This window comes from Lactuca serriola, chromosome 8, assembly GCF_051521515.1.
Source record: "Lactuca serriola cultivar US96UC23 chromosome 8, Lser_US96UC23_V15, whole genome shotgun sequence".
Classification (NCBI taxonomy): domain Eukaryota; kingdom Viridiplantae; phylum Streptophyta; class Magnoliopsida; order Asterales; family Asteraceae; genus Lactuca; species Lactuca serriola.
The window spans coordinates 62,093,618-62,105,147 of record NC_136415.1 but is presented as its reverse complement, the minus strand read 5'-3'; the positions used below and the strand labels follow the sequence as shown (position 1 = coordinate 62,105,147).

The following is an 11,530-nucleotide window of genomic DNA, read 5'->3' as shown; positions in this document are numbered from 1 at the left end:
CCATTACCCTCTTATAAAATAGATGCACATCGAAATCAATCGATGTCATAATATCATTGTAAGATTTCAGTTGAAATCAGCTTGTTATTTTATTATTAAGTTAATCTGAATTTAAGAACGTCACCGAGTACTAGAATTGAAAGGACTTGGTCCTAAATAATGAAAATACATTGAATTGGGTGTAGAAACTTCTTGGCCACATGCTCAAATAAAAAGTTAATTTTTATTTTTTCCTTTCGAGAAAAAAACGTTTTTGGTGGCTTACAGATTACTTCGTCAAATTCGAAATACCCACCGAAATGAAATGAAATAAATGTTAAAATAGACCAATCACAAGTGTTCTAGATGAGCTTAAATATGCAACAAAAAAAAAGTTTCCAACAAGGGTGATTCTAAATTCATCCATTGTAGTTAATATTTAAACCTTTATTAATATAAACATATTTATTTATTTATCAATTATGAATGATTACATGATGTTAGATAAGATTGTGTGGATATGATTAGTTATAAAACTTACATAAAACCGAAAAGGGGTTAATCATGATATTTTACAATAGTAAGTGAAGTATTTCATATATATATATATATATATATATATATATATATATATATATATATATATATATATATATATATATATATATATATATATATATATATATATATATATATATATATATATATATATATATATATATATATATATGGGAGGGTTCAATTGAGAAAAAAAAAGGTTGAGATTGGGAGAATCATTCTCAGCCAATCATTTATTTTTGCCACAAAAGCCTCCAACGTACCGGCGGAAATGGAAAACGAATGCACATGTGTTTTCCAACATAACATATTTCCTTAAACTATGTTAATCATTACCTTAATATATATATAAAAACATAGTTTTTTTTTCGTTTTTTTTTTAATTTTTATAAGCTATTTTTATCAAAAAATGATTTTAAATATACCAAAATTCATGATTTTTTATTCTCTACAAATAGACATCCATATTGATATAGTTTTAAGATAAAATATATTTTTTTTTTATTTTCAGCTATCGTTAATCATAAATGAATAACAATCCGTTTGTCTAGTGTCAAAGAGATTGCATGTCAGAGACTCTAAATAGCATACAATGGACAATGATTCATGACTAAGATATTCCCTTTTTTTTAGGTCCCAAATTCGAAAGCTTTAGAGGTTTAATTTGAACATTGACTAAGCACCCAAACATGTGTAAATGCGAGACATCGGACGCATATCCAGTTACTAATGGGTAAGCATAAAGTGGTTAGGTGGTCATGAGCGTCAGACGGATAAATGCACCCGCATGCAATATCGCATAACCCCATATAGAAACGGGAAGTTTGGTAAGCACAACCAAAGTTCTCGCAATTATATGTATTCGTTTAATAAATGTTTTTGCAAGGCCATTATGGGAATGTGCATAAGCAACAAGGTGTTCAAGATTAATTCCAAAGTTAATGCAATAGTCATCGAACGTTATTTGTGTTAACTTTGCGACATTATCAATTCTAATTGAATTTATCAGATAATCCAAATGACGAGCCCTCAATTTAATGATCTAGGCTAGAAGTTTAGGAAATGTTGCATTCCTTATGAACAAAAAATCTACATTTTTTGGATTCATCCACAAATACCATGAAAGATTCTAATGACCTGCATGTTGGTTGGATAGGTCCACAAACATCCCATTGAATTCTATCAAGAAAATATGAAATTGCTTTTGTAGGTTTTACATTACGTAGTTTTAGATATGTCTTTCCAATCAAGCATGCTTAACACATGTTTTTGGTTTAATCACAATTTTTTCTCTAATATTAAGCCCATGAGATTGCAATGTGTTCATTGTTCGAAGCATCGTATTTTGACCGGATACCCCAGTCGGTCATGCCATAACTTGTAAGTACCCCTATCAATGAGTGCTTAACGAATGATTAAATTGATTTCAATGTTTTGGATCGTGGTGACATATAAACCATTTTGAATATATATATATATATATATATATATATATATATATATATATATATATATATATATATATATATATATATATATATATATATATATATATATATATATATATATATATATATGATTAAGATCAAATATGAACTTCAAATATTGTATGAATGTATGACTAATTTTTGTCCATTTGATTAAAAAAAATAAAGGGTTGTGATATGAGGGTACATGTTATTAACATGTGGTAGCATTTTCCATATAATTGCATTTAATTAATTGTAAGAGAGGTTAATAAGTATATATGTAATGTGAATTTTCATAGGAAATGTAACCGTTTTTTACATAATACTCAAAAAACTTGAAACATACTTCATTCTTTAAGATTTGTATTTTCTTTTTTCACTACTTATGATATTTGATTTTTTTTATTGATCATGAGAACAGTTAAAAATTAATTTGACTTATTTTATGTCATTCTTATGCTTAAGAATTACAATCTTTTAACAATTCTTAGAGTTGATACAAAATTAAGAATCAATCTTTTTTAAAAGTATAACTTTTTATATATCATGAAAATCGTTAAGAATCGATTTATTAATTAAAACTTCATGCTTGATGATAAGAAAGATTATGAATGACATTTTCGTAAGAAATTTTTGTAGAATAAAACATTAATTAGATGTCATAACTGACATTCTTAAAACATAGTTTAACATTCTTGAAGAATAAACCATTAATTCCAATTGCATAACCAAATTTTTTTAAACATTAAAAAATATATATGTTCTTGAAGAATAAGACAGAAAATCCTTTAAGAATCTCTTTATTTGTTTGGTTAATTTTTTTTTATTATTGGTCATTCATTCTTTTAAAAGTAAAAACATTCTTAAAGTTTAAGAGTTCATATAGATATTCTATGTGAATTACACATTCTTAAAGAATAAGATTATGTATATTCTAATTAATAAGAATCATATAAAAACAAAAAAAAATCATAATATAATTTGTTGATGCATTTTACAAAATTGCTAATAAATGCTAAAAGAATATACATTATAAGAGAATGAGGTTTTTATAAAACATTAAAACCTAATACAAATGATAGTATAACCGGTTGTTGCATTCTGCAAAATTACGAATACATGTGGAAATAATATACATTCTTAAAGAATGAGGTTTTTTTTAATGTATATTCTGAAAGAATATCATAGAAACAAAGAGAATAAATATAATTACTATTACATCTCTATAAAAATCATGTCAATGAAGACTACACTTCAAGATTAAAAAAAAAAAAACGATCCTCCTTTCTTTTCCTCTGTGATTCTCCTTTTTCATGTGTGTGTAAAAAATTCAAGAACTCACGCTCAGGAAAAGGGATCGCCTTCTTAACTGAGTCCATAGACTTTGCTAATTGCTGCTCCTCAACTATGTTAGGCTACTTAAACACAAAGAAAACTAAGTTAATTTCAAGCTCACATGAAAAAAAAAAGTTTAAAAATAACAAGGTAAAACCACTAAGTTAATTTCAAGGTCATATGACTAATATGGTGTAGTGTGTACATAATGTATATGCTAAGATTTTGTGTAAATAATAAATATGCTATTGCACATAAAGAATAGATGTCAAGATTTTGTGATTCATTTACTATACTAAAAGGCAAAACCATACACAAGCTATGTTTGATATGTCTTGAATGATACTTTGTACATTAGAACCAATGTAAGTGATTTCCTTTCCCCTCTTTTTATTATTTTTTTTTTTAATAAAAATCAAATGTACCATTGTAATCATTCAAGATGGCAGGATATAAATTGAGACTCCATAACTAAATTGCTTTGTCTTGAAATTGAAATCATACTATTTTCTTGCAATCATTGGTATCATAGACATTACAGAAGGTAAAATTATAGGTGTATAATATAACTTAAACTTCTATCTGCATACTAAAAACACAGGTGAAAGCAAACTTCCTTAAGCACATAAAAATAGCACAAAAAAAACAACAGCAACAAATAGGAAAATGGAAAACAAACTTGATGAAGTAATGAAGATAGAGGTCACTATTTTTGTAACTGCCCGAAGCAAAAAAAAAAAGATTACAGTCAATAAAGGAAGCTTAGAACATGATTGCAATATGATTTTACATTCAATTACAAGACTAAAAAGTAATCCTTAAGAATTTGATTTGCTTATCCTTTCAGCCTTCATTCCTTGCAGTTTCTCCCATTTTTTTTATTTAGGTTGAAAAATGACGATTGGGGATTATTTGAATAGAAAATGGGAGAAACGGGGTCCAATATAGTAGGGTGGGGCGTGGGAATTCACAATCCCACAATATCACTGAACGGAAAAATTCTCATTCCTAGGGTTCATATGTAGGGTAATTTTCCTTAAAATCCTGCAACATGAGAGATATAGTACTAGTAGCAGAAAGAGAAATAGACATTAAATTAACATGTTTTGCTAACTTTACTTACATACTATGATGCAGTGTTGCAATGCTAGGCAAATCAAGATGCAAAGAGGCGGAGGTGGGTGAATGAAGATGAAGAGAAAGAGGCAACATGTCGTTGGTGATTCATTATTGGTGTGTGTTGGTAAAGATCTGTGTCAGTGAGTGGAGATGGTAGCCATGGATTCCGGACAACTATTGATTTTTGGGTAACAATTAACCAACAAGAAGACAGAGAAAATGGTCAGTGAGAATAATCGAGAAGAAGGGAGAGATAAAGAGGTTGAATGATACGAGGTTTCCTTTTATAAAAATAAGTTACAATTTTGGTATTTAATTTATTTATTATTGAATTAATTATAATACTCTTATCTATTGATTGGTCCACAATTGGTTATACATTCACACAATAGATATGTATTATATATGAACCTAACTCTCTCTCTCTCTCTCCCTCTCTCTCTCTCTCTCTATATATATATATATATATATATATATATATATATATATATATATATGTTAGGTGCATTTTGTGCACCAAAATCCTTTTTGCACACTTTAGTCCCATTTCATGCATCTTTTTAGCATAGTTGCTCTTCCCTTTTCTTGCATTTCATCATATTTCATGTTAGTCTCTAGAACAACCTTATTTGCACATTTTCATGTCTTTTTCAGGTAAACCGGAGGTTGGAACGCACTTTGGGAAGTGTCGGGAAGCATTGGTGAAGATTCCGGGATGATCGGACGAAGAACGAAAAAGTTGAAAAAAATCAAGTTGGGAGTCGGAGTCAGAAGGGTACACGGGCAGTGTTGGATTTACACTGCAAAATCAACATGGGCCGTGTTGACCAAAAATGGAAGTTGTTGACTAAGCTGAACACGGGCCGTGCCCTTTTTTCCTTATGCTGAACACGGGTCGTGTTCGGTCCAAGAATATTAACTTTTGGCAGTTTTTCTATTTTTCATATTACGGAAAATTGGGTCATTTTGGGGGGGGGGGGGGGGGGGGGACACAACATATCAGAGCACCATTGGAGAGGAGAATTCGAAGGTTTTTGCAAGGGTTTGTCCGTTAATCATTTGGAAACATTAATTTTCGTTTTTGTTAGTTGTAATTACACTTAATTTCATCTTTTAGACTTGTGATCTTGTTCTAGCCATGTGTGGCTAGAACCCTAACTTCTCCAATTTCATGTTTTGACTTTTTGGTTGTGAATCAAATCGTATGACTTGATGTTTGTGTTTAATTTCTATCTAGTGAAATTGATTTTACTTCAATCGAATGTTTGATTCTAATAATGATTCTTATTGGCCATTTGAATTAGGGTTAGATCATTCAAGTTATTCATTTTGCAAAATCCGTAATTGTTTTGTGAATTGAACCAAGTAACAAGCATTAAATTGATTTCTTATGAATGAACTTAGTGTAAATCTTTTCACACATTCTTATGCTCCCGAGCTTGTGAGAAGTATTGGGTGTTGTTGGGAACATTCACAATAAGCTTAATGCAATCTTTTAATCTACTTCTAAGAGCTTGTTTAGATTAGGTTAGTAAGGTTAGGCTTAATCAAAGAGCTTGTTTTGATTGATCAATGTGGTGAATGGAAAGTGTTAGAGCTTGTTAACACTTTCAAGTACCAACTTAGATAGAATGAAACGAATGTCTTGTCATCTTTGATTCACATTCCTGGATTGTCATACACGGAGTTGGAGTTCTTACAAAATCTGAACTTAATTCATTAGTTTAGTTGTTTACTCGTGTTTTATATTAGTTTGCTACATCATTACACTCAACCCCCCTTTATTTAATCTTTTGTGAAAAAATACCTTATGCAAAGAGGTATATACTAATTATCCCGTGTCTCTATGGATCGACCCTACTTGCCTTGTACTACCTTTCTAGTGCAATAGAGTAGCGTACTTGGAGTCATTTGTACCCCTTTATTTGTTGGGTTTGACACGCCTAAAAAATTGGCGCCGTTGCCGGGGACATGGTGTTACTAATTGTTTATGCATAGATCTTTTCGTACAGGTACGCCATTGCCAATTGACTCGGAGATAAAGAAGACTGCAAAGAAGCTAAGGAAGCAAGCCAAGTTTCGTAAGAAGCAACCGGGTTCCGGGATTGCTTTGTCATCTACTCCCCCGGTCATCAACATTTGGGAGGACATACCCCTCTCAAGTGTCTCCGCATTAGAAACAGAAAGTCTCTCACTCTCATCACATCCATCCTCACCCAAAAAGACCACTCCACCCTCTTCACCTAATCATCATATCCCAAACACTTCACCCACAGAAACATCACCCACTTCTCAAGCCATGGCATACATCCCTGGAGGAAATCCACCTCCAAACCCACCACTCGAACAAACCCTCCGCCAATGTTCAAGACAAGAGGTTACTCAACAACCTCTTTGTATCACGTATCCAACTGCCACAAACCTTGAACTAAAATTCAGGCTTATCCACTTACTCCCAACTTTTAGAGGTTTGGAGAATGAAGACCCTCACAAGTTCCTCACCGAGTTCCATGTAGTATGTGTGGGTATGAAACCACACAATGTCACGGAGGACCAAATCAAACTTAGAGCATTCCCCTTTGCGGTGCAAGATGCAGCCAAAGACCGACTTTATGATCTCCCACCGGGGACGGTTACTACTTGGGTAGATCTTGCAAGGTTGTTTTTGGATAAGTACTTTCCCGAGATGAAAGCTTCAGCCCTACGGAGGGAAATCATTGGAATCAAGCAGCACAAGAGAGAAGCATTTCACACATATTGGGAGCGATTCAAGAAACTATGTGCCCGTTGTCCAAAGCAAGGGATTACCAAGTACCAGCTCCTACAATACTTTATTGAAGGCGTGACCCCAATGGAAAGAAGACTTCTCAATGCTTCTAGTGGCGGATCTCTACTCGATAAGACTCCAACCGAAGTCCGCAATCTAATCAAGAACATGGCCGAAGATTCCAAACATTCAAGCCATGATGAAGAATGGTACACGGATGCACCCCGAGTTGTGAAGGAAGTTCAAACTCCTCAAATTGAAGCTCAATTGTCCGAGCTCACAAAAGTAGTAATGATGTTGGCCAAAGACAAAGGTGTGCAGCCCGCACCCCGCCCATGTGGTATTTACACTCAAGTGGGGCATCCAACCGATATGTGTCCACAACTCCAAGAGGAAGACTACGAAGAAGCAAAAGTCATGGGAGGCTATTCCGGGTCAAATCAGAGGGGTTATGAACAACCACGAGGTGATCATAGATGGAACAATAATCAGGGTTGGGGAGGAAACCAACAAGGAAACTATCAGTCAAATCAATCTCATCAATACCAGCAAAGACCACCATTTCCTCAAAATCAACAAAGACCACCCTTCTAACCTCAAAATTACCAGCCAAGGCAGCCACAACACCCTCCTTAACAAGCGGGTTCATCAAGTATGTCCTTAGAGGACATAGTGAAAATCCTTGCCACAAGCACTCAAAGCTTCCAACAAGAAACCAAGGCAAGCATAAAAAGCTTGGAGCAACAAGTGTCACAACTTGCTCAATCCGTAAGTAAGATGGAGTCACAAGGCAAGCTACCATCTCAAATGGAGAAGAACCCAGAACACAATGCTTGTGCTATTACTTTAAGAGGTGGGAAAAGATATGAAGGTCCAATGATGCCGGATGAAGAAGAGGAAGAGAAATAGATCAAGGTGGAAGAAGCTATCAAAGAAGAGGAAAGGAAAAGTACTTCCAAGTCAAAGAAGCCCATAGAGACAGAAGTGAAAGTCACACCAGCTCCATTTTCTTCAAGGTTGGCAAGTACCAAAAGAGAGCAGGAAGATGATGAAATCATGGCCATGTTTCGAAAGGTTGAAATCAATATCCCTCTTTTAGATGCTATTACACATATCCCTAAATATGCTAAGTTCCTCAAGGAACATTGCACATCTAAGAAAAAGCTTAAAGGAAATCAAACTATGAAAGTTGGTGAAAATGTCTCAGCCGTGTTACAAAAGTGGCTACCAAAAAAATGCAAGGACCCGGGTGTTTTCACGGTTCCTTGTAAAATGGGTAACCTTTTTGTACCACGTGCCATGCTTGATCTTGGAGCATCAATCAATGTTTTACCATATTCAAGCTATAAGACAATGAGAATTGGTCCTTTATCAAAAATAGGAGTTATCATTCAACTTGCCGACCGGTCTTTGGTACACCCGAAAGGTGTATTGGAGGACGTGTTAGTGCAAGTTAATGAACTTATATTTCCCACTGACTTTTATGTTTTGGATATGGGTGATGAAAACACCCCACAATCGAACTCCATCCTTTTGGGGAGACCTTTTATGAGAACCGCAAAAACAAAAATAGATGTAGCCAGTGGTACTTTCTCTATGGAGTTCGATGGTGAGGTGATTAATTTTAATATCTTTGAAGCCATGCGTTATCCTAGTGATATTCATTCTTTAAACTTCATAGATGTTATTGATACATGTACTAATGCTTGATTTGAGATGTCAAGCCAAGATGTGCTAACCACCATCTTGAGCAAACACTTTGATGAGACAGGGATCAAGAATTTGGCTGACAAGTACACATTGGAGGATGAATTGGTTGAAGTAATCAATTCCATGGAAAAAGCACAACCCATGAGGGTTGAACCACCCCACATGAAGCTAAAAAGTTCCAATCCAAAACTTCTTCCCTCCATAGTACAACTACCGACTCTTGAGTTGAAGGCTCTTCCCGACCATCTCAAGTATGCCTATCTTGGAGAGGAAAAGACATTACCGGTGATAATTTCCAACAAGTTGTCCATTGCAGAAGAAGATGAGTTGGTGATCTTGTTGAAAAAGTATAAGAAGGCTATTGGGTGGACGATTGTTGATATAAAAGGGTTGAGCCCTTCTTTGTGTATGCATAAGATTCTTATGGATGAAGATTTCAAACCAAATCGAGAGGTGCAGAGAAGATTGAATCCACCCATGATGGAGGTGGTAAATAAAGAAATCATGAAGCTTTTGGATGCAAGTATGATCTACCCTATCTCAGACAGTAAATGGGTGAGCCCCGTTCAGGTAGTCCCGAAAAAAGCCGGTGTCACAGTGGTTAAGAATTCCGAGGGATATTTGGTGCCCACCCGTGTGCAAAACGGGTGGAGGGTTTGTATTGACTATAGAAAGTTGAATGCCTCAACGAGAAAAGACCATTTTCCCTTGCCATTTATTGACCAAATGTTAGAGAGATTGGCGGGTAAATCTCACTACTGTTGTTTGGATGGTTTCTCGGGTTTTCATCAAATTCCAGTAGCCTCGGAAGACCAAGAGAAAACCACCTTTACTTGTCCCTTTGGCACATTTGCTTATAGGCGTATGCCTTTTGGTCTATGCAATGCACCCATGACATTTCAGAGATGCATGATGAGCATTTTTTCTGAATATGTTGAAAACATCATTGAAGTTTTCATGGATTATTTCACAGTCTATGGAAACTCCTTTGATGAATGTTTGAGTAATCTAGAAAATTTTTTGCAAAGGTGCATTGACACAGACCTTGTGCTTAACTATGAAAAATGCCATTTCATGGTGGACAAATGATTGATTTTAGGTCATATTGTGACCCAAAAAGGCTTGGAAGTTGACAAAGCCAATATAGATGTTATCAAGAGTCTTCCTTACCCGACAAATGTTTGGGAAGTTCGTTCGTTTCTTGGCCATGCAGGTTTCTATCGGCGGTTCATCAAAGATTTCTCAAAGATTACAGTGCCGATGTGTCAACTACTCCAAAAAGATGTTGAATTTGCGTTCACTCAGCCATGCAAGGATGCTTTTGATCGTTTGAAGGATCTACTCATCTCCGCTCCAATCATCCAACCACCTAATTGGGAGCTCCCGTTTGAGATTATGTGTGACACAGGCAACACGACTGTTGGGGCGGTATTGGGTCAAAAGGTTGACCGAGCACATCATGTCATCTACTATGCATCAAAGACCCTTGATAGTGCACAAGGCAACTACACCACAACGGAGAAATAGTTGCTTGCTATTGTCTTCGCTCTAGAGAAGTTCCGACAATACCTCCTTAGAACTAAAGTGATCATATATTCAGACCATGCAGCCATAAAGCACTTACTTACAAAGAAAGATTCGAAGCCGAGGTTAATACGGTGGATGCTGCTTTTGCAAGAGTTCGATATTGAGATCAAAGACAAGAGAGGAAAGGAGAATTTAGTTGCGGATCATCTAAGCCGCATTCTATCACCCGAAGATGGTACACCAATATGTGACACATTTCCAGATGAGCATCTATTTGTAGCCAAATAAGCACCATGGTATGCAGATATCGTCAATTATTTGGTCACAAGTCAATTTCCCCCAGATTCATCCCGTTGGCAAAAAGATAAAATCAAGAAGGAAGTCAAGCGATACATATGGGACGAGCCATACCTTTGGAAGTATTGTGCATATCAAATGATCCGAAGGTGTGTTGAGCAAAAAGAGGTACAATCTATCCTTAATTTTTGCCATTCTTATGCTTGTGGTGGTCACTTTGGACCCCAAAGGACAGCTAGGAAAGTCCTAGATAGTGGATTCTTTTGGCCTTCTATATTTCATGATTCTTATGTGTTTTGTGCACATTGCGAAAAGTGCCAAAAATCCAGGTCCTTAAGCTCTAGGAATCAAATGCCCCTTACTCCCATTTTAGTGTGTGAGATATTTGATGTATCGGGTATTGACTTTATGGGACCATTTCCGTCCTCTTTTGGTTGTTCATACATTTTATTGGCGGTGGACTATGTGTCCAAATGGGTGGAGGATAAGGCCACCCGTACTAATGATTCCAAAGTTGTGGTAGATTTTCTCAAGGTACAAATTTTTTCACGGTTTGGCACACCAAAGGCGCTCATAAGTGACCGCGGGACCCATTTCTGCAATAGGATGCTCGAGGCTGTTTTGAAGAAGTATGGGGTGACACACAAAGTCTCAACAGCTTATCATCCCCAAACCAATGGACAAGCCGAGATCTTAAACAGGCAAATCAAAAGCATCTTGAAGAAAACGGTCAACCCAAACCGCAAAGATTGGAGCATAAGGCTAGATG

The 11,530-nt window shown here is 35.3% G+C and overlaps 1 protein-coding gene across 1 annotated transcript; it reads left to right on the top strand.

Moving 5' to 3' along the window:
- The first annotated feature begins 8,283 nt into the window (after positions 1 to 8,283).
- Positions 8,284 to 8,937, top strand: LOC145066952 (uncharacterized). Its single transcript, XM_079014187.1, has one exon. It carries the CDS (start codon positions 8,284 to 8,286, stop codon positions 8,935 to 8,937), a length of 654 nt encoding a protein of 217 aa, XP_078870313.1.
- The last annotated feature ends 2,593 nt before the right edge of the window (positions 8,938 to 11,530 follow it).